We start from the raw sequence: 27,960 nt of genomic DNA on the forward strand, positions 1-27,960 counted from the left end.
AACAGGGAATTCCCCATCCTTCCAGCCACTCATTTCAGCACAGCCACAGAGAGATTCTACTATTTTGCAGCCACCTCCTCTGGCTCAGTAGCTCCATGTGTATGTTATGGTGACAGGAGGCAGGTGTGCCGTCAGGATGTTCCATAGGGAGGGTACCAATGAGGGGCTAGACGGTGGCTAAGCCTTGGCGGTGCTGCACTCCCACCTCTCTCTCCTCCTCCAAAGATCAGATGACCACAGAACTCGCATCTGGATTCAGGCAGAGTCCCCTAGCAGCCAGGAGAAAGAGGATGCCAGCCAGCACTTCCGTGCCGAAGGAGAGCCAGGCAAGTGCCAAGGACCAGCCGAAGGCAATGCGGACGTGCTCAAAGCGCTTCAGGTCGAACATCTGCACGGTCTCTCTGAATGCAGCCCTGGAGTAGCAGATGTAGATGGTGGTCCCTGTCAACGTCAGCAACGCTGAGGGGGGAGGAAAGGGGGAAAGCATTAGCAGAGCAGCAGATCTAGCAGCAGGCAGTTCAGCCAATGGCCACCCCAACAACTACATCAAACTTCCTTGCTGAGAACCTGGGAACTCCATGATTGTCTCCTTCCCATTGTAGCCTCACAACAACCCTGCAGGGTAGGTTAGGCTGAGAGAGGAAGAGTGGTCAAGTGTATCCTGGGAGCTCCACAGATGAATAGGGATTTGAACCTGGCTCTGCCCAGTTGCAGTCCAGCACTCTTAACTACTACACCACCCCGGCTCTCAGATCATGGGGACCATCACACTAAGGTGGCTGGCTGCCTTCTTCATGCCCTATTTGTGCATTTCCAGAGGCATTCAAGGCTATTGCTTTTGGAGAGAACAGCCTGGCCCAAATGGAGCTCTGTTCTGATCAACAAGCCCGTTATTAATGGGAATCTCTGGGGAACCGGTTCCATTTCCATCTCCATTCTGTAGCCTGCATGAAGCCCCTCAAAGGCCAACCCCTTGCTTCTCTGCCTCTCTCCATGTGGAGAAAAATTTGTAGCTCCAGTAGTTGCAATAAGGACAGCTATAACTGACCCAGGAACATTACAGGCCACGTGAGCTAGCAAGCGTGGTGATCCTACTGCACTGCCTCAGGCTGGAAAGAACCCGACTTACGAGCTCTGCATTGTAAGCCAGACAGGCCCACCAGTGGCCAAGTCTGCATCCAGCCTCAATTAATAGCTAAAAGTACAACTGTGAATTCCCAGCAGGGTTATTGGCTGGCTCTGCAACATACTGTTAAAAAGTTTGACAAAAAAGACACACGGAGCATAGAACAGAAACCTGAAAAACAGGGACAGCAAAACGCATCTGGCTAATGTAGACGTGCTCTAAAAATGAGAAAACTGGAGTAGGCGTAATAAAAAATGCATCCTAAACATCTTGGAAGCACCTACAAGAGTCTGCCTCCAATATCTGACCCGAAAAACCTATTTCCCAACCTCATAAAGTCCCAGTTATATACCCAGAGCAGGGGTCAGCAATATTTTATAATTTAATAGCCAAATGACATCAAAATTCAGAGGAAGAGAACAGAGAGCCAGTGTAAGAAAGCCCATTTGTATGAATGAAAAGATACAACTTAATATTACTGATTGCTATGTTGATTAATAATTTCTGCACCTGGTTGTTGCAATTTATTAGAAAATGGCACCCCTGAGGTTATGTAATAGGTGATTAAATATACACCCTGGATGGTGGTTTTAGTGCAACTGGCATAGATCTGTACATGGTTTGCCCTTGGATTACCAGCAGCTGTCTACCCGTATCATTTCCCTTTCCATAAAGCTTAAGAGGCCCTTTAGTCTCATGAAATTCTTTGCTTGCCATTACCTTTGAGATGGAGAGTGCCCTCAAGTCATAGCTGACTTATGGCAACCCCTGGTGGGGTTTTCCTAGCAAGAGACTAACAGAGGTGGTTTGCCATTGCCTGCCTCTGCAACCCTTGGAGGTCTCCCATCCAATTACTAACCAAGGCTGACCCTGCTTAGCTTCTGAGCTCTGACAAGGTCAGGCTCACCTGGACTATCCAGGTCAGGGCTGCCGTTACCTTTACATGTTGGTTATTCTAGCATCCCACCTATCCCTCCAATATAACCTTAACTTATTTTGTTTTCTTTCTTGAAGAGCCACTCTTGATTCTGCACTGAGCCATATGGGGCTATTGAGCCAGCTAGAGTCGTGGCCAGCCAAGAGCCACTTAGTCAGCGAAGCGGGGTGGAGGGCTTAGGTCCCATTTCCCATTCTCAAGAGCACCTGCTTGGGAACCCCATTGCTTCAGAACACAGAAGTGTAGGCTGCTGCAGTCCCTGTACTCCACTATTGAAGATAAAATAGTCCGGAACAAAGTGGGTCACAGATAATGCGAAGGACGGCAGCTAGCAATTACCTTTTGTACTACTGATCCACTCTGGCCAAAGGTGCGGAGGGAAGCCCCATCAACGAAGGAAGCCTCCTTGCAGCAATAGGTTAGAGTGGTTAGCGGATATTGCCTGTCCTCTACGAAGGCTTTCAGTCAGGCTTCCTCCCTCAACTGAACGATGAAGCAGCCTGGCAGCCTCTTTGCCTGGCTCCTCCTCTGCTTTCTGCCCTTTCATCCTTGACAGCACAGGGCCCAGTGCGACGAACATGGGAGTGTAAATTATATATACATTCGGAGCAATTTTTCCCTCTCTGCTTTACTCTAAAATACCTGCCCTCCTTCAATATTCTTCTTTGTTTACTTTAGTAATTGGATTTTTAAATGCAGATCACTTTTTAGGGTTAACCAGTTTCCTAAGAGTTTCTTGGCTCCTTAACCCATCCTATTGCTAGCAAGTCCCCAAAGTCTTTCCAGACAAGCTACTTGCTGCTTAAATATTTTTGCAGTGTTCAAGAAATGCACTCATGGCGGAACAGTGGTGAGAAATGAGCCACAGACGATCCTGCCGAACATAAGACTCCCAGATCTCCTCCGTTCCCCCGCATCAACTAACTCTCATCTCCACATTCTCATTCCTCCTTTACCAAGCTTATGTCCACTAACTTTTTCCTACTTATATGGTTAGCTCCCTGAGCTTAGACAGTGGCATATAGTCTGTAGAATGCCTATCAAGGTGGCACTAAATTAATTATCATAGAATACAACCTTGATGGAATTGTTCTACTTCAAACTCCAGTTTGGGAAACGAACTTTAAAAACCTGCATGTCAGGAGGGAGATTCCCAGCTCTGATCAGAGATAAAACATCGTCTACCTTTATGATTAATTGGAAACCCCTTATTGACTTTCTGTGTGAGATATGAACTGATGATTTGTAGATTTGATTTTTAAGAAGAAAAATTGGGAGGGGGAATAGAAGGGGGGCAGTATTGAAAGGGTAAACTTTGGAGGTATCAAAATGACAAGTATACTGTTTGTAAGGATATGATAGGTGTTGTACAGAAAAATGGAAAATGAAATATATATTATTTTTCTTTGGTTTTTTTCCTTTTATTTTTTGTTCTCTTTTTCTCGCTTGTTGTATTCCTTTTTCTTTCTCATTTTTCTACCCTTTTATTAAGCTTTTAATCTTATCAAATAAATAAAAAGTACTCTTTAAAAAGGAGGGAGATTCCATCCTAGTCTTTTCCTTTGCACACTAGTTTTCTACAAGCAGGGAAGTGTTTGCTTTTTTTGTGTGGGGACATGCAATCCCTCAACTGCAGTCTGACTTGGTACAGTCCCAACAGTCCCACACGTTTATTCCATCCAGACCTGCTCTAAATAACAACAGTAGCGAGAGAACACTACTGTGCAAAGACAGCACAGCACCAGCTTTGCCCATCGCATTGTGTACTAGATGTATTTTGTTGGTATGGTACGAAGAATCTTTACAAAAACTGGCTGAGGTCTAGGCAAGATCTCCCTGATACTTGACACACTGTCTGAGGGTGCAGACAGCAAAAAGTTCCTGAACAGTGTTTGTGCCGCTGTGACTCACAGCACTGAAGCCTCAACTCCTCGAGGAGACAGCTTGAGTAACGAAAGGGTCTGGAGGGGAGAGGAGGGAGAGCAGAGGAGAACAAGAAGTCAGGAGGAGTCAGGAATGAGAGCACAGTTCCCATAGCAATAATAGCCTGTCCCCAACACAAATAGCCATTGACTGGCACCTTCACACTTGCTGCTCTCTGGCAGCTGCAGACGGGCACTCACGTGGGTTCTGCCAAATATGCCCCGAGAGCCAGATCTGAGCAAGTGTGCCGTGCAGGACAAATCCTTCAAAGAAAACTCAGCTCCCCGACCTCCCACCCATCCACACCTCTGGCTACGGCTTCACTCACCCCCCTGTAAAAAATAGCAGCCTGTAAACAGCAGAAACCGGGAGCTCCTGGCCAGCGAACTGATGACGCCGCAGATCCAGCCGAAGACAACCAAGATGAGGCTGAGCGGCAGCAGAACCACAAAGGCCCGGTGCATGCCTGGCGGAGAGACAGAGCGACAGGACATCAGAGGCAGAGTTCTGGCTGTTTTTAGAAGGCCGGGTCAGGATCATTGCGGCCCCATAATCCTGTCCCAGGACATTTAAGGGACAAATCCATTATTTCCACAGAAACAACATTTATCTCCAACCATATTCTGTATAAAGAAGATGCCAACCATGCCTTTGACCCAACAACTGAAGACAGGGCAGTTGTTTGGGGGTGCCCTATCTTCGGTTCTTAGCAAAACCTATGGGATTCACAGCTGCACCCTTTACTTCGGATCACTTTTTACAAAAGCCAGGCTTTGAACCAGTCGCTACTCTGAAGCACCTCGCACAAGGCGGTCACCTGTTTGCTGGGATGAGGTGGCTAGAAACTGATTTCAGGTTCAGAATGGTGTAAATGTCATTCAGTATTTGTGTTGCAGAATAAGGAACTGGGGATTGCAAACGGAACCAGGAATCCACTTCAGCCTCCTAGCCACTGAGACCCCTTTCAAAAACTACTCCTGCCAGCTCATTATAGCTTGTAAGGATATTTTCTTAATTAGGTTAGCAGAGTTTAGCAGAAATTGCTAATTGGATGTAATGAGAACAGACACGCACATGCCAGTTTAGCTCTATAAAACAGTTTACTACAGAAAGGATAAAATAGGGTTGCATTGGTAGAAAATAAGAAATGGCCAGCTAGGCTACATCTCGGCTAGTAGAAAGTAAGCAAGAGAGATTCTCTGAGTGAACAAAGAGTAATAAAATTTCAGCATATGTATCCACTTAATTGCCCCCCAATAAACTGGCTGCCCAATAGAGAATCCTAATTCTACTTCATTAAAAATAGTGACACCCCTTTCTCTGGCGGGAATCTTCACTCGAAGCCTAAGTGGCTAAATGCAAATAAGTTTACTAACTAATTAACACAAACACTTTAACTCTTTCATGACTAAACGTAAACACTTGCGAATTCCCAACATAGCTACACAGAGAGATTCCCACCACCCTTTCCAAAGGCCTCCAATTAGTTACGTACTTACGGATAAGATGTTGGAGGGATGCCGGAACCTGCCTGCTCTCGGTGCCAAACGGGTCAATGAGAGGCATACAGGCATTCCGCCCTGAGGATGGGACAGAGAAGGATTGGGCTCAATGGGGAAAATACAACCAACGCTGGCAGGCACGAAATTTACAGCGGGCTATGCTCAGATGCTGCCTCGCCTTCAGCCGTTCTACTAATCCAGGAGAAACGTTCTGCAGATCACACAGAAACGAATGCCCAGAAGCATTAAGAAACAGAAAAGGGGGGAGTGCAGCTGACTCAATGAAAGAAGACAAAAAGACCATCATTGGTAATCTACATTTGTCACGTTCTTTTATGGAAGTGGTTTATTTAGATATTTATATCCGACTTCTTCACCCAACAGGGATCCAAAGCAGCTTAGAACATAATGCCTTCATTTTATCCTGGCAACAACAATAACAACAACATTCGATTTATACGTATACCACTCTTCAGGATAACTTATCACCCCCACTCAGAGCAGTTTACAAAGAATGTTATTATCCCCATGACAATCACCCTGGGAGGTGGGTGAGGCCGAGAGAACTCTAGAAAAGCTGTGACTGACCCAAGGTCACCCAGCCGGCTTCAAGCAGAGGAATGGGAAATCAAACTGGGTTCTCCAGCTAAGCTACAAATGACGCCTGACACAGGTTGGACACTCGTCAGCTTCCCTCGAGTTTTGATGGGAAATGTAGGCATCCTGGTCTTGCAGCTGTAATGGAGAGCCAAGCTGCAAGACCAGGACGCCTACATTTCCCATCAAAACTTGAGGGAAGCTGACAAGCGTCCAACCTGTGTCAGGCGTCACTTGTAGCTTGGCTCTCATTGCTCTTAACCACTACACCAAACTGGCTCTCACTTTGTGAAGTAGAAATGATTGCTCAGGGTGGTGGTGGTTAGCCAGGTTTAGGGGGGATGGAGCCGTTAGAGGGAGAAGGCAAGAGTGAGCAGCCAGACGTTTAAATCCCCTGCTTCCTAAGATAGTACATGGACATCTTCCTGTGAGAAATGCCACAGCAGCTCCTTCGTATCCCCTGCTGGTTCCCTACTCTTTCACCCGAGTAGGCTGAGAAGAAGGCATTAATTTAGCTGGTAGAGCAGCAGGTATGGGGTGCACCTCTCAGGGAGTCAAATCTGGTCTGCTAGCCTAGAGAGCAAGATCCTAGAGGACTCTGGGACAGCTTCCCCCCTGCACACCACTCTCTTCAGTGCAAGGTAAAACACACACAGTGATACACTGAGCTGCAGTGATACACAAGAGACTGCAAAGCTCCCAGAACAAAGTTGGGCTCTGCCATGGACAAGATCCATTCAGTGGGTGCAAGACCCTCCCCTTGCTCAACTTTGTGATTTAAGCAAGAGACTGTTTCCACACAAAACTATGCTAGGAGCTGAGGAGATGGAGTGACGTTTGATGTTTCCTTTCCAAAATGGGCATTTTTTCAGATTGAAAAGATGATTTGGTTCATTCTTCTAGCGCATTTGTGTGTTGGGGGGGGGGGGTTACACTGGTGGCATCATACAGTTCTCATACTAGTGGAAAAGAACAAGAATCCAGTAGCACCTATAAGACTAACAAAATTTGTGGTAGGGTGCGAGCTTTCGTGAGCCACAGCTCACTTCTTCAGACACCTTCCAGCGCTACTGGACTCTTGCTCTTTGATACTACTACAAACAAACACAGCTACCCATTGTTTATTATTATTATTATTATTATTATTATTATTATTATTATTATTATTATTAAAGGTTATCAAGCCCATAGGCCAGTTCAAGTCTTACTTTTACATTCACATAACAATAACTTATTTACAAGTTTTCTATTAACATTTAAAGTTTCTTTTTCTTTAAATGGTTTTCCTCATATAGATCCATGAAACACAGCTACCCATCTTGATCACACTTCTCATACTAGTTACTGCAGCTAAATAGTTATTCCATCTTCTTAGCACTGTAGCTGAAACCCTTTCTCTCCTAATCCTCAGCCCTCTCTGGGGCTGAGGATTAAGAGAGAAAGGGTTTGATTAATCCGCTTCTCTCTGGAGCTTCTAAATCAGCGTTTCCTTAGTATCTCCGGACCTTCCTCGCTTCTCCATCACTAGCCCAGGCACTGTAGCTTCCTTCATGCTACAGCTGTTCAGCAACCTTACGGGGCTTTAGCACCGGGATTCATGGACCCAACTAATGGCCCACTGAAGAGAGATGAAGAAACCGTCCTGCGTGTATATCTTTGCCCACTGAAAGTAGCATTTCATGCCCCTGCCAGATGGGCTCTGACTCACAAGTGTCAGCAATCTTTTCCTTGGCAACTCTTTGGGAATCTCTGAGGACGCAAGCCAGGGGCCCACCAGCTCTGCACCGAGAGGCACGCCGAGGAAAGGCACCGAGTGCTGCCCTGTCTCCCACTGCCACACCTTGAGGTTAGGTAGGCTGCAGACCTGTGGCAGAGATTCGGGCATGCACAGGGGATGAAAAGGCTGGAGGAAGGGAAGGAGATCATCAGAAGGAGAGAGCCAGTCTGGTGTAGTGGTTAAGAGCAGCAGGACTCTAATGTGGAGAACCTGGTTTGATTCCCCACTCCTCCACTTGAAGCCAGCTGGGTGACCTTGAATCATTCACAGCTCTCTTGGGGCTCTCTCAGACCCACCCGCCTCACAGGGTGATTGTTGTGGGGATAATAATGGCATGCTTTGTAAACTGCTGAGTGGGAGTTAAGTTACCCTGAAGGACGGTATATAAATCGAATGTCATTATTATTATTATTATTATTATTATTATTATTATTATTATTATTATACCATTCCAGCCAAAGCCATCCGAAGCAAAGGCCCCCGCGAGCACCGAGACGGCTTTTCTTGCGGCTCAGGGGGGGGGGCAACGCACGGGCGAGCCTCTGGCTGCGCAGGAAGCTCCCAGCACTAGGCGGGCGGGCTTGACTCCGGCGCCCGGTGGCCAAGCAGAGCCGCCGGCCGCGCCGCTCCATTCTTACCTTCGCACAGACGCCAGAGTCCGGAGTGGGAACTCAGCTGCTCCGCCTCCCAGGCGCTGCCGTTGCGCCCCGCCAGCTCCACGCGGATCAGGTACCAGTAGTCCGTGCCGATGGCCGCAGCCAAGAGGCCGAAGCTGAGGATCCCGCTGAGCGCGGCGCCCAGGCAGAGCGCGCCCGGAGACGCCGCGCCGGCACACCGGCGGCCGGGCACCATCCCGCTGCGTCCCCGCCAAGAGCCAGCCGCGGAGTCGGACACGTGCAGAGGAGCAGGCGAGGGCGGCCGGCAGGTCAACTGCGCGCGCGCCCACCCCGCCTCCCGCGGGGCCCAGGGGAGAGGCGGGAACGCGCGGGAGAGTGGAGGGCGAGGGAAGCGCGCGCCCCCCCACCTCCGACTACTTGCAGCTGCTGCAGCCAAAGCAGCAGCCGCGCAAAGCCCCTGGCCCTGCTCCGGAGGGGAGCGCCTGTCGCCTCGCAGCCCGGGAGGGGCCGCAAGAAAGTAGGGTTGCCAGCCTCCAGGTAGTGGCTGGAGATCTCCCGGAATTACAACTGGTCTCCAGGCCATAGAGATCAGTTCACCTGGAGAAAATGGCTACTTTGGGGGGTGGACTCTATGGAATTTTGCCATGCCAAGGTCCTTTCCCTACCCAAACTGCACTTACTCCAGGTTCCCCCCCCCCCCAGATCTCCAGGAATTTCCCAACTTTGAGCTGGCAACCCTTCAAGAAAGTCGGACGGCGACTCCTAACTCCCCTCAGTAGTCGAGGCTGAGAAGGCGGGGCGGGGGGTGGGGGGGGAGAAGAAAAGGAGAAACTGACGACCCGATCCTGTCTATGTGTTTACTCATAAGTAAATTCTACCAAGTACAAAGTACACCATAAGGACCCCCAGAACAGTCAAGCACAGGGGACAACCAGCTGTTCTGCCCATTGTTACCCTTCCCCCCCCCACACACACACACACACACACACCCACATGTAGCAGATTAATGCTGGCGGTGCCATTCAACCATCACAAGAAGTAACTGCCATTGATGGATGTGTCCCTTACGAATTTCTCTAGTCGCCCTTTTAAAGCCACCTAAACTTGGAACCGCCACTGCACCATTTGGCAGTGAATGTAGCAACTATGGAGATAGATCAAGACGGGTAGCAGTGTTAGTCTGTCTGCAGCAGTAGAAAAGAGCAAGAGTCCGGTAGCACCTATAAGACTAACAACATTTGTGGTAGGGGACGAGCTTTCGTGAGCCACTTCTTCAGCTACAGCTAGAATGTGAGTCCATCTGTTCTTTTATCTTGGAGAGTGGAGTGATTGCAGAAGCCGAATGATAATAGCTGGTGAGTGACAATTGCAAGTGATAACGAAGCTCAAGACAATGCATCCACCTGGACTGAATCGAGACATTAACTTCCTGTCTCATTACCAGTGCTCGTTTCTCCACACCCACTATCCCTCGGCACACGGCACACCCCACCCCATTCAATCACGCCTGCCAGTGTCATTCGCCGGCTATTATCATTCAGCTTCTGCAATCACTTAACTCTCCAAGATATAAGGACAGGTGGACTCACATTCTAGCTGTATCTGAAGAAATGAGCTGTGGCTCACGAAAGCTCATACCCTACTACAAATTTTATTAGTCTTATAGGTGCTACTGGACTCTTGCTCTTTTCTACTGCAAGTTAACTAGTTTGCCTCATGAACTCGAAGTGGAGTCTTACATGAAGGGGGGACAGGGCAGTAGGAAACTCTAAAGAACATGCAAGTATTCTTATTTTGCACTCCTGTGGTACAAGTCCCAGGAGGACATTCATAGACCCTATTGCCTTAATCATGCACATGAACTCCCTGTGGCAGTCCAGGGCCAAACCAACAAGCCCACATTCTTCCAGCTTTGAGTCCATTTGACAGGCCAAGCAACTATGCTTTAAAGGACTCTCACTTCCTTTCCTCCCTTGCCCCCAAAGCAGAGGCAGACTGGCCCTTTAAATTTACAAGAAAATCTCCACGTGTGCTACTCCCTTGGAGGGCCACTGGCAGCAAGGGACAAGCAGAGCCAAGGCTGTTTTTAGCATTCCAGTCCAGGAGTATGCTCCTGCAGCACTGGCTTGTGACACCCCAGGGCTGCTCTGGGCCAGCTGAACTGCCTACTCTACCTCATCCCTGCAATCCATGGCAGAGCCATATCTCAGTGCAACTCCCCCCTGCAATAGGCATGGCATGGCATCTCCTGGTACAGCCATGAACCCTGCAAGAGACCACTGCAGTCTTGGCTCCAAATGTCATCCCACATACCCCATTCCCTCTACCCTAGTCCACTGCAATTTGGTAATCCTGCTCTATGAGACTAAGCAAGAATTCTAAATTGCAGGAACGTAGAGGAAAAAAGACAAGGCTACTACAGGGTGTTTTTTTTTAAGTTGAATTTTTAAAAGAGAGAAATGCTATAGCTCATGTCTGCTCAAAAGAAAAGCCCAAAGGTAGGGGAGGATACGGAGATGCAAAAGGTTGCCAGGTTGCCTAGGCAGTAGGTTAAAGCCCAAGACCTCCAAAGTAGCATTTCCAGAACTCCTTGTTCCACGTGTGTGGCTACCTAGACAAGTGCGAATGTTGGATGAAATAGTGGTGGCAGGAGGAAGCGTTTCAATTTAGGTTGGCACTGAGGAATGGCCGAGGACAAACTGACCCTATAGAAAAGGTCTGGGCGCCTCTTGAATGGAAATAGAATCAGACTGCTGCCATTGACTATCAAAAAAGGCAGCAGAATAGCTTCTAAACTAACCTCAAGTGGACAGAAGCTGGAGAGCTCCTGATTAGATGAGTCATCCGGAAAGGATGAAAAAGCAAGTAGACAGGCTAATCTACATGGCGACAAGATAGAATTTGACAGTGAGATTGTGGCAGGAGACCACAGGGCCATAGGGAGAAAATGAAGGCTTTTCTAAGGGAAGCAACGGGTATAGTTGCTTAGATGTAAATGATGGGCGCATCTGAGCCAAGACAGAGGAGCTGAGCAAGTACTTCAGAAACCTGGGGGAGTAGGGAAGGTCAAGAGGAGACTGTTATCCCTGAAGAAGCTCTCTATGACTGGGATAGCGAAGGATGTACGGGAGGGAGGTATGTCAAAAGGGAACTATAGTCCACTGAACTAGAAGGATTCAGAGAGAGAAACTTATTCACAGAATCACCATAGGGGGAGAGACCAGGCCAAAAAAGGTAATTTAAAACTGGGAATGTATTATTGCATAGCTGACCAAAGCTCAGAGTCACCTTGAAATGGAGGTCATAAGGAAGGTAACCAAAACAGAAAATGTTATAATAACAGACAGCTTCAGATTCTGTCATGTTGACTGAATAAGGGTATATTCTGATTGTTAAAGAAAATGTCTAGATACATACATTATTGTGTATTGGAACAATTGGTCAGAGTGACTAATAAAGGGCCCTGGTCAGGACCAGGTTTGAGATGCAAGTGATACTGTAATGATAACTTAATAAAGTGATAATGTAATTGCTGGTGTGAGGATATGAGCGACTGCCTTACAGTGGCTCATCTCCTTTCTCCACGGTTGGGGGCAGAGGGTGGTGCTTGGGGAGAAGTTGTTATCATGCCATCCACTGGTGTGGCAATCCACAAGGGGCGATACTCTCCCCTTTGCCCCCCTCGCCCAGCTGGCATGAAGTTTCAGACAGGGTTGTCACCAGTATGTGGATAACACCCAAGTTCTATCTGTAGATGGATGGCCGGCCTGGCTGTGCCCCAGATGGCCTAGTTAGAGCTTTGCAGGCCGTATCTGGATGGGTGGAGTCGACTGAAGCTGAATCCCATAAAGATGAAGGTCCTGTACTTAGATCACGGGCCGTGGGAGTCGGGGATCCAGCTCCCAGCCTTCGATGGGGCACCACTTGTGCCCGTTCCGGCAGTCAGGAGTCTTGGAGGGATGTTGGAGATCTCCTTCTCAATAGAGGCTCAGGTCACGGCAGTTGCCCGGTCTTTTTCTCATCTTCAGCAGGTCAGGCAGCTGGCCTCCTATCTTTTGACCCATGACCTAACAACAGTGATCCATGCAACAGTCACCTGCAGGTTGGACTACTGTAACTCACTCTACACAGGGCTTCCCTTGAGTCTGATATGGAAATTACAATGGGTCCAGAATGCAGCGGCAGACCTCCTTACAGTTATTCCATATAGGGTGCATATTACTCCCATTTTGCAGCCACTACACTGGCTTCCCATAGAGTTCTGGGTCAGGTTCAAGGTTTTAGTTTTGACCTATAAAGCTCTTAGCAGACTGGGACCAGCATACCTGCAGGACTGCCTATTGCTGTATGTACCCTAGAGAGCACTTAGATCAGCTAATAAATACCTACTGGTGGTCCCTGGCCCCAGGGAGGCTAGACCGGCCTCAACAAGAGCCAGGGCCTTTTTGGTCCTGGCTCCAACCTGGTGGAACTCTCTATCAGTAGATACAGACTACCAAGATCTTTTTTATGTTTTCAGCGAGCCTGCAAGACTTAGATGTTCCACCAGGCATATGGTTGAGGCTGGTCTTGTATTCATCTTGGTGAGCCTCCCTACCGGTCTCTTGATAGGAAGCTGTACAGTCATCTTGCCCCTCACACAAGTTGTAGTGGGGGCAGTAATGACTGCTACCCCGCTGTGCACTATAGGCAGGGGTGGGCTGCATTAGTCACTGTTTTAGAAACTGTGTTTTCATGAAAATTGATGTTGTTTTTACTGTGATTTTAAAATGTGGTTGTAATTGTTGTAACCTGCCCTGAACCCACTTGCAGGGAAGGTGGGCTATAAAGCCAAATGAATGAATGAATGAATGAATGAATGAATGAATGAATGAGATCAGAGAGTTATTAAGTTCAGCCTTTATGTGAATGGATAGTTGCCAAATCGGTCCAGCTTGGCCACATTTGATTTCGGGAGAGAAAAGCTCAAAAAGCAGAAGAGCAAGATTCGAGTCCAGTTATACCTTAAAGACCAGCAAGATATTAATCAGAGTTTGACTCTTGAAAACTTATACCCTGAAAAATCTTGTTTAAGTACCTTTAAGTTGCTCTTCTACTGCAGTTATATTCTGCTCTTCTACTGAAGACCACCATGGCTTCCCATCTGAAGCTATCTTTAAAAGGCTAAAAAATAGTTAAGAGAGAGTGAAAGAGGTCGAACATCTTAAAAGCTTTCAAGCACCCTGACATCTACAATAACTGAATTTCAGACTGAATGATTGCCACATATTAGGAAGGCTACCACCAAATATCTAAGGTGCCAGCACATTTGACCAAAGTAAAGGCAACTCTGACAGGCATGAAGCCTTCCTTTAAAAAGAAGTTTTGCCCAAATGAAGTGAATAAGAAGGCACACTGGTTCTGGCAAAACAAATGTGAGTTGATGGTAAGACAAATGAGATGAGCATTTAAGAAGTATATCACTAAAAACATTAATTCCAACAGTAGCTCTTTCTTTAAATAATCAGAAGACGATGGAGCCACTGGACGACAAAGGGGTGAGCCAAACTAAATGTTTGCTGGGTTCCCAACAGCAAAAATAGGGAAATTCCCCCAACCCAGCACTGTTTCCACGTGGGAAAACAGCTTTGGAGAGAAAGGCAGGAAACGTTTCTCCTCCTATGGCAGCATTCTGAACCCCAACAAAGCTCTGCTTTGTTTTTAACAGCCATTCCCCACAGATGCTATGTGGCTACAGGGAACCTGAACATCTCACAAAAGCGAACGTCTAGTTTGGCCCTGAGAGGACTTTTAAAGGAAGACAGAAATATTCCAAAGAAACGGAATGGATTCATCATTCAGTCTTCATTGTGGAAACTATAGCTGCCACCTGCTATAATTAGAAAGGGCGTTGGAAGAACTAAATTGGATAGATGCAACAAGAGACACTCCAGAGCTAACTGACAAATCACCAGACCCAAATGGCAAACACTCAAGGGTTCTAAAAACCTCAAAAGCAAAACTGGTTATCAACTCATAACAAAACTATGTCACTTGTTATACAAATCAGTCTCTGTCACGACCCTTTCTTTCTCTTGGGTAGATTTTGCCTTTAATCTTTCTTTTACACCCTCTGGGTAGATTGCTGCAATTTCAGGTAGATGTTAAATAGCATAGGGAACAAGATGGAATCCTGTGGGACTCCGTAGCATAAATGAGGCAAGGCTGAGCAGCAGTGCCCCAGAATCACTTTCTGGAACCAGTTGCTCAAGTAACAGCAGAACCACCAAAGCACAGTGCCACCCCCCCCATCCCCAATCCAGAACATAGATAAGAATGAGCTACTTGGACTTCTAAAAAAGCAAAGGGTAAGAGTAATTTTTCTTTCCACTACTAACATTCATTGTATTCACACACTCATTGACCTATCCCCTAAATCCACAATATCTTTTTCCTGGTCAGTCACTGTCCAGACCCCATCAGTGTGTATTTGAAGGTAGGATTTTTGTGCCCTCATGTGCATCACTCTGTACTTACAGAGTGATAAAGGGTGTCTGAAGAAATGAACTGTGACTCATGAAAGTTCATACCCTACCACAAATTTTGTTAGTCTTGTAGGTGCTACTGGACTCTTGCTCTTTTCCTCTGTACTTACAGCGAACTTCATTTATTGTGCTCACTCACACAATTTCAAGAGATCCTCTTGGAGCACTTCACAATCCACTTAGGTTTCAACATTCTGAATAATTTGATACTTTACAATTCACAGCTCACTCCTGATTCCGTATCGTTTATGAACAAATTAAACTGCACTAAGATGGATCCTTGGCCTGGAGGACTCCAATGTTCTCCGTTCTGAGAATGATCCATTTGATGCTAGGGCTTACAAAGGAAGGGGTTGAAAATAAAATGGCCAATATTATAATGCCCTCCTTCCTCTACCAGTCTCAACTTTGATATTAATGGAGTTTTCTGTTCCCCAGAGGGTGGGACTAGAAGCAGGTTAAAATTAAACCAAAAAACTGTTTGACTAAACATTAGAAAGAAACTGGCAGCAAGAACAGCTCCTCAGTAAAACAGGCTTCCTTGGGATGTGGTGGACTCTACTTCTTTGTAGGTTTTTAAGCAGAGACTAGGTGGCCATTTGTCAGGAATGCTAATTCTATGACCCAGTATGAATATAGGCAGATCAGGAAAGGGAGGGCATGAAGGGATCAGCCGGTGCATGGCCCTTTCTTACATGCCCTTGGTAATGCCGATCACCACTTAGGAGTCAAGAAGGAATTGGCCAGGGGTCCTGGAGGTTTTTTGCCTTCCTCTGGCCATTGAGCAGGGGCCACTTGGGGAGTAGCTGTGAATTTCCTGCACTATGCCGAGTGTTGGGACTAGATTATCCTTGGGGTCCCTTCCAGTTCTATGAATGCAGATCTGAGGGAACAACTTGCCCTGAGGTACGACTTGCAGGGACTCATGGGAAAACCTTTTCACCTGCTCGTTTGAAGTGATGGAAGTTCCTCCTCTAGAAAACATGGTCGTCATTCTCTCTTCAGGCCTTCCAGAGAAAATTAGAAACATTTCTCTGTTCTGGCAGGTCTTTGGAATAATCAACTGACAACACTACTTTTTTGCTCTTTTACTGTTTTTATTATGGTCTGTGGTTTTAAAATAGCCTGGAGCCAGCTTAAGGGCCATAGTTGAGGCCAAAAGGTAGCATACAAGTTCACAGCCGCAGGACGTTAGGCTCAGAGGGCATTTTAAAAATGGGAATTAAACTTATGGATGGCTAACTGGCTTCTGTGTTCAGAGACAGCATGCATCTGAATGCCAGTTACTGGGGGCTGCAAAAAAGGAGCTGCCCTCTGTTCCTCTGCTGTTGGCTTTCCAGGATGTCTGACTAGCTAGACCACTGGTTTGAGCCAGCAAGGCTCTTATATTCTTAAAGGCAGCCTGCATCACTTTAAAAAGTGCATTCCTATATTCATAATACATCCGAAATTTCCTTTTCACAGTCCAATCCAAGTAGGGGACTCAATGCCCCGTGCCAGTCTTTTTAGGAACGAGGCAAGCGCTCCATGGGTACGTGAGATGGTAAGTACAAGTCAATTGATGACCGTAACTGTGTCTTCTCTTTTTTCTTTTCTTTCAGGTGTCACTCAAGATGTTGAATGAGGGATCCAGCGAAAGTCACGTGAGCTTCGGCATCCGCATCACTCTCTGGGTCTTAGGAAATAAGTACATCAATTCAGGTGATCCATCAGCCCCTAAGGAAGTCTTGTCAACGAAATCTGCCACTTAGCCAGCCGCAGTTAGGGCTGCCTTTCGCTGGATCCCTGGATCCCTCATGCAACATCTTGAGTGACACCTGAAAGAAAAAAGACACAGTTATGGTCATAAATTGACTTGTACTTACCATCTCACGTACCCATGGAGCGCTTGCCTCGTTGCTAAAAGGACTGGCACGGGGCACTGAGTCCCCTGCTTGGATTGGACTGTGAAAAGGAAATTTCGGATGTATTATGAATATAGGAATGCACTTTTTGCACAACTGTGTTATTATAGAGCACATTAATGATACTGTGATTATTCTCATGCCAAAAAAAATATATTTTCTCATTTCCCGGGTGGATTTCCACTTTGCTTGTTGTCAGTTTAGATCAGGAATTGCCTTGTTGTCTTGCATCACTTTAAAGGCATTCAGTTATTCAGTGGAATCTTTGTGATTAATGGGATTCCAAGGCAAAGCCCTGGTGACAGATGCAAACCATTCATCCCCCAGCAATTTACCTGCTGCAGAGGATTGTGGCCTCCTTTAGAGCATGACACTTTTCAATTCACACACACATCAGAATTTTCTGATTTCTTACTGATGGGATTCCTGTGATCTGGATTCATCCAACCTGCAGCCCCTTGTTAGTTATGGTTCCACACATCCACTACTGAGAGTGGCATCCATCTAATCTTATCTAATCCTCATCTAATCTAATCAGCAGCCATACTTGGGACCTGACCTAAGGAACCCGCCCTGAGGCTGCTTGCAGGGAGGGAGGGCAAGAAATACAATGAATTAAATGTAAACGAATAAGCATCCCCTGCTAAAGCTAGTGGCCAAGGTTCAGCCAGGAACAGGGATAGCCCAACACATTCTCATACCCAAGACAGAAAACCAAAATAGAACACAGTTTGCTGCTATTTAAGGATATCCCAAAAATCTTCCTTGTGAGTAGATCACCTCACTCTGTCTAAAGGAAGGCTGTTTCTGTCCAAACGGACACGTTACTGCTAGATCCCTGAGCTAGACGAGTATGGCAGGATTTATCAAGAGTGCTTGCTGAAGAGCCACCAGCCCTGCTATTTCTTCTGTTTGCATGTGCTCCAGGGGTCCATTATGCCTTCGTTGCCAAATACAAAGCATAGAGTTGAATCTCTGAAAAATGCAGCAGCACTGCCAATTCGTTGTCAGCTGTCAACAGGAATGGCTCACAATCCCCTAGTGAGGCTTAAAGACAGAAATTGCTAGTTTATCTTGTCAGCTTTGGAAGAACTATTCGGTGAACTCTCTGTCAACTCTCACAATGTGATTAGGCTCCTACAATGGCACTGTTACTATGTAAGGACACCTTACCATTCAAGCTGGGCGAAACACTGAGAAATGAGCTCCTCGTGCCAGACGTGACTACAATGAACGGGCTGCCTCTTCAAATCTTTTCGCACACTATCACTCCTTACAAAATTGCTACTGGAGAAGAAGTGACAGAACTCGGGGGCTAGTTACACAACACTCCATTCTTACCCAGTCACCCTGGATGCTCCCCTTTCCTCAAAGCGATTGCACACAAATACAGCTATTGCATTCTTTTTAAGCACTTACTTCCAAGCATCCGACGGATGACAATGGTATGAAACACTTTGGAGTAACCTCAAGTTGACAAGTAGCTGCTATTTTAATACTCCAAAACCCTACACCAGAGGTCCCCAACCCCTGGGCCGCGGACTAGTACCAGTCCGTGGCCTGTTAGCAACCGGGCCGCCCAGGAAGTGAGTGGCGGGCAAGTGCAGAGTTGACTCCAGGGAGCAGGCGAGGTAGGTAGTCGCCATCTTGGGAGGGGCGGCTGCACCTGGCCTGCGCCTCACCTGGCCGGCCCTGCACTTTTCATTAGAAGCTCAGGGCTCCCACTGATTCTGCATTGTGGTGAGTTGTATAATTATTTCATTATATATTATAATGTAATAGTGCACAATTGTATCCTCCCGAAACCATCCCCTCCCCCGCCCCCAGTCCGTAGAAAAATTGTCTTCCACGAAACCAGTCCCTGGTGTCAAAAAGGTCAGGGACCGCTGCCCTACACTCTTTCTCAAAAGGAAGCTGGATGGCAGCCAGATGCTGTATTTTGGCATTTGACTACATGTACATACCACTCATGTTTTGGTTACACACTGTAAATAGTTTTCTCCATTGAACGTGATAGAACAGCACCTCTGCTTGGCCTCAGCATTCAATCATGGTGGGAACACTGGGGAGGATTTTCTTAAAAGAGTCCAAGAACCACCTTGCTAAAGGGGAGTGGTAATGGCTCCGTGGCAGAGTATCTGCTTTCGAGGCAGCAAGTCCCAGGTTCAAACCCCAGCTAAAAGAACTGAGTGATGAGAAGCTTCCACCAGGAAAGCTACTGCCAGAGTACAGACTTTTTAGACCAATAATCTGATTCAGTATAAGGCATTCATGCTAAAGGTTTATCAGGTTCAGTACACTCTTGCTATCATGGCCAATCAGAACCAGATCAGTATGGAAAGATTTTGCACTAACACAGAAATCTGATCCAAACGTATATGCAGAGCTGATGCTTTGGGGCAATTCTAATATTAAACCTGTAGGTAAATCTTTTATCTGGCTAATATGAAACCCAGAATCATGTGACGTATATAGTATGATTACCGTAAACCACTCTGAGTGGGTGTTAAGTTGTCCTGAAGGGCGGTATATAGATCAAACGTTATTATTACTATCCAGTCCACAACACTGCAGCATATTTAAAAGCTGATCACGACCCTGCAATCAAAGAACTGTGATAGGATGGAAAAACGGAATTCAATTTGCAAATTCAGAAAACGATGTGACAAGAATTACTGTATGCGTAACTTCTTTACACCTTCGATCGCAATATAAAAATACATTCTTCTCTGCTATTAGATGCTTAGTAGACTGAAGCTATGAGACTCAGCTGCTTACATCTTCAGCATGTAAAAGCCAATTTGACACATTATGGATGAGTCCAATTATCCAACCATTTGTGGCCAGAGGTTAAGACAAATTAATTTTATGCTAGAGTATTCCCTGGAACTTAATCCATTTACCTCAGTGTTGGCATCCATTCCTTTCAAGAGGTTAAAGGAAAAAGGATCTGACAAGCCTTGGCAGCAGCTAGATGAATAACTCTTCAAAAGTGGGAAAACAACAGCTACACACCGCACATTGAAACATGGATCAAAGTGACGTTAAATCTTGGTCAAGAAAATAGTTACCTTAAATAAGCAAGGAAAAAAACTGAAATACTTTTAACATTTGGTTTGAATTTGTGGAACTGTTTGGCCGTTATATTAACAGGGGCATGAACTAATGATTTGTGGATTTGATTTTTAAGAAGATAAATTTGGGGAAATAAATAGAAGGGGGCAGTGTTGGAAAAGGTAAATTTTGGAGATATCAAAACTAAAAGTATAATGGAAAATGGAAAATGAAACATGTATTATTGTTTTTTGTTATTTCTAATCTTTGTCCTTCTTTTTTGTATTCTTTTTTCTTTTATTTCTGTGCCCTTTTTACTGGGCTTTTAATCTTACTAATAAAATAAAAAATTCTCTCCCAAAAAACAATACTCTGGATCTAAATAAGGAAGTTGGGTTTGCTTTGCTTTCTTTGACACTGATAACTCAGCAGCCCCCTGGCTTGTTACCTATCATTATAGGGCATCAGAGCACCATACTGCTTGGGGGCTGCTTTGGGGCAGGGGAAGGAGGTAACCCAGTCGAGGTCTCTGAATTGCCATCACCTCTTTATCTGAGTGGTGATGCAAAACCACAAAAGCAGCAGGGGGAAAGACCTGACCTCTTGCAAGTTTGCATGAGAGACAAGAAGTGCTAGGAGAGCATGAACAACCCCATGTATTCTCTTTGAAAAGGCCAGATAAGGAAGCATCTGACCACCCATACCCGACAGCACAGGATGGGAACTGGCAAAAAGAGGAGGGGGCTGGGAGGCAGCACACCTTTCCTGTTTTGATTGGAGTGCGCAAGGGCCAGATAGAGAATGCAGACGGAGGACTGAGAGAGGCGCATGGACACTGCCCCCCACCCCTACACACACTGGGGGATGTGGAAACTTGCAGAACTCTTCATTCAGCCTTTAGGACAACTGCACTGCAGTAACTGTTGGGAAAAGCCAGAAGTCTTAGTAAAGTGGCATAAGTACTGAGCAGCCTTGCCAAAAATCCTGTCCAAGCACAATAATCTGAAAAAAAAGTAATATTTATTTTTTTAAAAAAAAGAAAAAAGAAAGTATCCACAAAGAGGAAAACGCAGGGATAGATATGCAACCATACAGCAATTTACCATCTGCTCATAACCAGTCAGTAAGGAGCAGTTCAACAGTCAGTAATCCCATAATGTCCAAGTAGTTTTATTTACGCAGCCGGCTGATTTCAGAGCGCACATGTGATGCACGCTTCTCAAACTCCTTCACTTTCTGCATAATTTGCTTTTTCTAGGAAAGAACAGAGGAAAATTCCTGTTACAAAGAAAGACACCTTTCAATTACAGAAAAAAAACGAAAGGGGAGGGTTTTTACTATACAAAGGATTCAAAGCAGCAAACAACTGGCGAGCAACAGGGCATCCAACTCAGTGGCCAAAGTGCGAGCTGCCAACAAGGCAGAAAGACTTATGGCCATAAGACGGTGTATTAATGGGGAGGTAAGATGACGGTCTGTAAGCCATACATACAGCCAGGTTCATTGTTCTCTCTTTAGCCAGTTTCATGAACTCTCGCATTGTCAAGTCAGCCACATCCTTCTGGAGAGAAAGAAATACACAGCGAGGAGAGTGTTTTCGGTGCTCTTCCCTAGAAATCAGGAGGATGAACAACATCAGAGCAGTGGACCTCGAAAGGTAAAGCAGCCCTGCCTCCGAAGAGAGTTTTCCTACCTCACTCACTAGAAGTGCCAACTATATACAGCTTCATTCAGTTTAATACTGATTTACCCATTCATACCATCTGTCGGCCATCACAATCTAAAGGTCTGAGTTAAAAACAAAAGCCCTAAAAATAACCAGCCTTGATCAAAATAATTCCCTTTAGTGCTCGAGCTGATACAGATACAACCATTTGGAGGGAAGCAAAATGAAGCCACAGAGATAACAAATGACTTCCTATATATTCTAGCTTGCAAATATGAAGGCCACTATAAATGTTGTTTGTTTGCAAATACGGAGATGCTCCACAAAAAAGAAGGAAAGGGGCAGGTCTCATGTAAACTCGAAAACCAAAGGGGACACAAGGTCCTAAGAGACCTAGACATTTTTTAAATAATTTTTTAATTTTTAAAGTTTTTAAAGTGCAAGTTCAAAAAGTGTAAACAAATTCATTAGATATATCCTATACATCAAAGAATCTCTTAAATATATCATATACATCAAAGACTCTCATTTATCTATTCCTTGTCATTCAAAAATACCCCAATTAGTAAATTTCTTTGAATTGGTCAGTGCCACAATCCAAATTCAATCCAAACCAATGCTTGTCGAAAGGTAAGTATCAAAGTTCATAGAAAAACTCATATGTCCATTTTGTGTTCTTTAAGCAGAAGCCCAACAAAAAGAGTCCACTGGGAGAAGTGCTCCAGAGAAGTTGGCAGTGCCCCAGGGAAATTGGCAGCAGGTGCGCCAGCCCTTAAAACAACCCGTTTCGCATCGCTTCTTCACAAGCCAATCCTTTTAACTGCTGGTTCAAGCCAAGTCAATTCTTAACACGGACTTGTAGTGCACGGACTGCATGCCTATGTGTTTCCTCCAAGTTAGGGAACTATGGATGCATTCTAAGAATGAGATCCTAAAGAGCTGAAAAAACAAGGAATAACTCTCCCAGACCCGATCTTTAGGATGAATGAGTCAGATCTTAGCAACGTCAGAAGTTTTCCGGCTGCCAATTTATGTTTACCATCAGCCCCCATGATGTGTCAAGAGACCATGTATCATAAAACATTTCTCATCACACTTGAAAAACACCAGATTCAGCAGCCAAGCAATTCCAAGGCTTTTAGACACATCATTTCCCTTGGCATATCCCAAAAGGGAATTCAACAGAGAGGCCTCATCGCTACTAGCTTACAGAGCATCCATGGGGACTCAGCCAGGTTAGTGCCATACATGCAGTTGTCTTAGAAAGCTGGCACAGACTAATCTGCCCTCAAATGTTGTTCGTTCCATGCAGCACCTGCTACGGATGGGCAATCCAGCAATGACCAGTTACATTACTTGCCCCTTTAACAACAGTACTGTGACCGTTTTTCAAAAGCTAAGACAAGTTAAACAGACCACCACCAGCTTAGACCCATGATTGTAACATCAACAAAATGCTATGCATTGCAACATCAATATATTTCATCCTAGGCACCAGGATCCGGGCTAACATATAAGGATCTAATTGTAAGATACTCACATGGGGTCATCATCGGGCTCCCATCCTTCTAATTCTTTAAAACAAAAGAAGCATTGGGCCACATCAGGGGCATTGTCACCAGGACAGTGAATGAAGCCAGCTTTTGCCATCTGAATTTGAAAACAAACACATGAACACGTGAAGCTGCCTTACCTTGAATCAGACCATCGGTCCATCAAGATCAGTATTGTCTGTTCAAACTAACAGCGGCTCTCCAAGGTCTCAGGCAGAGGTCTTTCACATCACCTACCATGTGAGTCTTTTAGACAGAGATGCGGGTGATTGAACCTTGGACCTTGTGCACACTAAGCAAATGCTCTACCACTGAGTCACAAACCCCTTCCCAAAGAGAATTATTCAACAAGGATACATCAGATATCTGAAACTTCTTAGTTGGAAGCCCAGGAGAGATTTTATGTAAATTTATGTATGTTTATTTGGCTGAGCCCTTTTACTGTGAAGAGATTACACTGAGTACAGGACGCCAACCCTGGGAAACTACGGAAGCTTAGACTGTTAGAAGTTGATTGGCCTTCGTTACTAGATGGTATGTACTATTTAAATTTTTCTTTTGGAAGTCTCTTGCCTGACTCCACCTATTAATATTGAATCTTATGGTCCCAACATAGCTATTTGTATTTCAGAATCACTATGACTGTTGAAAATTAATACATTTGGATATTACTATTTGTAGGCACGGTAAAGTGCTTAAATCAAGTGTGGTGTTTGAATTTATTTTGAAAAATGAAGCTAATGACACTGGTTGATAATTATGTTTATTACTGATCAATTAGGTTCCTACCATCTGAAATCATCACCTTGCAGTGAAGAACACGTCGTATCTCGCTATCCAGGTCCCTACAGGATGCAGTGGAAATCTTAGATCGCTGCCTGACAGCCATGGTGAAATGGTTGAAAAACAACAAATTGAAATTGAACCCAGACAAGACTGAAGTGATGCTTGTTGGGAAGGCAGAGATCTTGAAGGACATTGTACTCCCCACTTTCGATGGAGTTCGTCTGACCCTTGCAGACTCAGTTAAAAGCCATGGAGTTATACTGGATCCAGCGTTATTACTAGAAAAACAAGTTAAGGCAGCGGCAAAAAATGCTTTCTACAACCTCTCCCAAGCCTGGAAGATGGCTTCTTATCTTGACATGGCTGACCTGGCCACTTGGATCCATGCTATGGTAACATCAAGACTTGACTATTGTAATGCTCTATACATTGGCCTCCCATCTAAGTTAACTAGCAGGCTCCAATTAGTGCAAAATGCTGCAGCTCAATTGTGATCAAGAGCGAGGAGCATGAACATCACTCCCATCCTACAGTCGCTCCACTGGCTACCCATCGTTTACTGTGCTCAGTTCAAGGAATTAGTTATTACGTACAAAGTTCTTTATGGCTTTGGTCCGGTATACCTATGGGACCGTCTCCCTCCCTATGTTCCTCCACGGCAGCTTCACTCATCTGAACAGGGTCTCCTGCAGGTACCAGGCAGCACACAGGTGAAGTCAGCAGCAGCCCATACACGGGCTTTCTCTGTGGTGGCCCATCCTGTGGAATGACCTGTCTGAGGAAGTCAGAAGAGCCCTCACTCTCCTGGCTTTCCGTAAATGATGCAAAACCGAACGATTCAAAAAGGCTTTTTACTCAAATGGGAGGGCCGCATTGTAGGGATGGGGTCTCAGATGCTTCACTAACGAGTCGGGGATCATAGACTTCATCACCATTTTTGCCTTATATATTATCTGCTGCTTTAAATATGTACTCCTATGTACAACCAGCACTCCATGTTGTCTAATATTTTGCTTCAGTATTTTCTACTAGGTCTTGGATCCTTGCTAATGCTATGTCTTTAAACCTGTATATGTTTACCTTATGGTATTGTATTGAAATGTACTTACTTGATACTGATTGTATTAATCTCATACTGTATAATCCGCCTTGAGTCTCAGTGAGAAAGGTGGACTATAAATGACGTAAATAAATAAATAAATAAAAATATAACCTGAGGAAAGAGATGCTTTCCAGAACAGGACAAGAAACGGGGAGCCTGTCATTAGATATTATTGTTAAATTTCATAGAGTTGCCAGATACTTCTCTTTGGTGCTTGTTTTATGTATTCAAGTGTCTTTTGCCTGTGGATTACTTACTGTTATATTTATTGCACATAATATCGTTTATTGAATGCTACACAGTGGTTCTCTGTTTTGTTTTGCAGGAGAGATTTTATGGCTGAAAGTCTCCACCGCCCAAAGTGGAGACACTGAGGCAGTATCTCTCAGGATACTCTATTCCTTCAATACTTCAATTCCTTCAATTTTTTTTTTATTTCAGATTTTTCTGCAAAATTGGGGTATTTTCAAGTGTGTAGAAAGAGCTTTCTTATCCGTTCATGGTTCCGATATCCAGCTTTAAGTATCCTAAGATCAGGGCTACTTGGCTATTAGTATATAAGATTGGTGAAGCCTGAGTATCTGGTAGTCATCAAAAAACACACCACCAGAATTTCAAAAATCAGGTATGTCAAACACCAAGAAGTCAGAAACCAGCAACCATGATATTGCTGGATATAGCAATATTAGACATTCTGATATTTTGACAGAGCATGAGAATTATACACAGGTACTAAATTTACCCTGGTATCACTTCTCGGCCTTTTGGCTAAGATCAAGTGTGTAAATTTACCCTGGATTACAAATACATGCCTAAGCCAGTCTTAAAGAATTCTACTTTATCAATTAGAACAAGCCTGTATCTACAAGTGGGATTCCAATAAGGATTCACCAAGGGAACCTCCCCCTCCCCCCATGTATCTCCATGTTCCCCCTCCCTCCCTATTGTAGCCCTCACAGTTCTGCTCCTTCTTGTGGTTCCTTCCCTCTCTCCCATCCATCTCTGTCTCATTCTATTTGTCATTTTCCCTCCCATCCACCCATCCCTTCCCAACCTTGTAGCCTTTTCTGTTTTCCATGTTTTCTTGACTCCCTCGAGTCCTCATTTCCCATCATTTGCTCCATTTATATTTCCTTCCCTGCCCCCCTCTTCCTTGTCTTGTGCCCCCTCCTTCATTCCCCAATTCACTTTTAGTGTTGAAGTGCAAGTGCAGCAGATAATGAATTACCAGAGTTGCCTAGGCAATCCAAAATGGCTGCCAAGAAGAAATCCTGTGAAATCTCTGTATTTTAAAACTATTTTGGCCCCGTGGTGTTCCGATTTAAGATTTTTTTTAGTTCCCCCAAGTTTACAGAAAGACCTACCTCCTCTGTATGTGGCCCAAACCTACAAATTCAACAATTTGCATCTAGAGTCATATGCAAAATTAGATATAGTTATTTTTCACAACTTATACAAAAACTGACCATTGGGTCCACTTAGCTCAGTACTGCTTCTTCAGATTGACAACAGGTATACAGGGTCTCAGGCAAAGAAAGGTCTTCTGCAGCACTTGGACAGAGAGACCTAGGCCACTATAAAATTAACTCAATGACCTGAGACTTTCTTTCTTTCAATTTCTATTCTGCCCTCCCCACACCGGCAGGCTCAGGGCAGATTACATTCATAGATGTTAAAATGTACAGTTTCTCAATTTAAAAACACTGTTTTTAACATTAAAAAATTTAAAAGATTTAAAACTACAGGTACAAAAATGTTTGCCAAGCCTACCTTATTTATTTATTTACGTCATTTATAGTCCACCTTTCTCACTGAGACTCAATTCGGATTACACAGTATGAGGTTAATACAGTCAGTATCAAGTACGTACATTTCAATACAATACCATAAGGTAAACATATACAAGTTTAAAGACATAGCATTAGCAAGGATCCAAGACATAACAAAGATACTGAAGCAAAACATAATCAATTCTAGGACTAACATTTGACAGCATGAAGCGATGGTTGTACCTTGCAGGGATGTTGGGAGTATAAGATAAGCAGGGGGAGCTATGCATGCCACTCTGAACTGCTTCGGGCAGACAAGGCCCTTTAACCAAAGAAGAAGCCAGGGGCTGAAGCTGGGTATTGGGCATACAAAGGACTCCGCCACAAAGCCAAATCCTCTCCCCAAGTGAGGAAGAACGTAAAATAATGCTGCAACCCTAAATGCGGGACCTCCTTCCGAAGCAACATGCTTATAACTGGGCAGCAACCCTGATTTTTAGCTGGGTTCACAAAAATGACTTATTTGCACTTGCGGCTATGCTCTATTTCTTTGCTGAGGCGGGAAAAGGGGAGGCAGACCCACCTCTGAAAAGCCTCTTCGGGGACGTACAGAAAAGCGCTACCAAGAGGAGGCGGCGGTGCTTTCCATTTCTTGCACACCCACCTCTGAAAAAGGAAAGCAAAGCGCGAAGCCCCGGCAGCCCCCGAGGGGTGCCTTCTTCCCCCTAAGAGAGACGCGCCTCTTACCCGTTCGGGAGTGCAAAGACAGTCGTCGTTGAAAGGCCACTGCTGAAAACTCTCGACGCGATACTCGGCCAAGAACGGCTTCAACCGCTCAGGCAACTGCGCCGCCATCGCGAATTCAGAGGCGTTCAAACGACGGCGGGGAAGGCTCAGAAAGCCGCGGAGCATGTTGGGTTATACCGCTCCTGCTGGCGCCGAGAATTCTGGGGAATGTAGTGTCTGCGGTTACTGCGAGTAGATTAAATGAGAAGGGGTTGTTCAGCAAGAAATTATAAAAAAATAGGAGGTGTCTTGTAGTCCCTGAAAAACAAATGTATTTATTGTTGTAGATAGCTTCATGGGCCAAAGGCTGGGCCATATAATGCAAAAAGTGTATGGC

The 27,960-nt window shown here is 45.2% G+C and overlaps 2 protein-coding genes across 2 annotated transcripts; both read right to left on the bottom strand.

The window, feature by feature from the left end:
- Nucleotides 1-226: 226 nt before the first annotated feature.
- TMEM235 (transmembrane protein 235) lies at nucleotides 227-8,714 on the bottom strand. Its single transcript, XM_054976300.1, has 4 exons — nucleotides 8,501-8,714; nucleotides 5,486-5,566; nucleotides 4,315-4,452; nucleotides 227-459 (listed from the first exon to the last, which is right to left on the bottom strand). The coding sequence occupies exons 1-4, from the start codon at nucleotides 8,712-8,714 to the stop codon at nucleotides 227-229; spliced, it is 666 nt and encodes a 221-aa protein (XP_054832275.1).
- Nucleotides 8,715-21,019: 12,305 nt separating this feature from the next.
- BIRC5 (baculoviral IAP repeat containing 5) lies at nucleotides 21,020-27,717 on the bottom strand. The gene is made up of 4 exons (XM_054977874.1): nucleotides 27,585-27,717; nucleotides 23,168-23,277; nucleotides 21,454-21,571; nucleotides 21,020-21,215 (listed from the first exon to the last, which is right to left on the bottom strand). The coding sequence occupies exons 1-4, from the start codon at nucleotides 27,690-27,692 to the stop codon at nucleotides 21,132-21,134; spliced, it is 420 nt and encodes a 139-aa protein (XP_054833849.1). The 5' UTR covers nucleotides 27,693-27,717; the 3' UTR covers nucleotides 21,020-21,131.
- Between the last annotated feature and the right edge of the window lie 243 nt (nucleotides 27,718-27,960).

Source organism: Eublepharis macularius, chromosome 4, assembly GCF_028583425.1.
Source record: "Eublepharis macularius isolate TG4126 chromosome 4, MPM_Emac_v1.0, whole genome shotgun sequence".
Taxonomy (NCBI): Eukaryota; Metazoa; Chordata; class Lepidosauria; order Squamata; family Eublepharidae; genus Eublepharis; species Eublepharis macularius.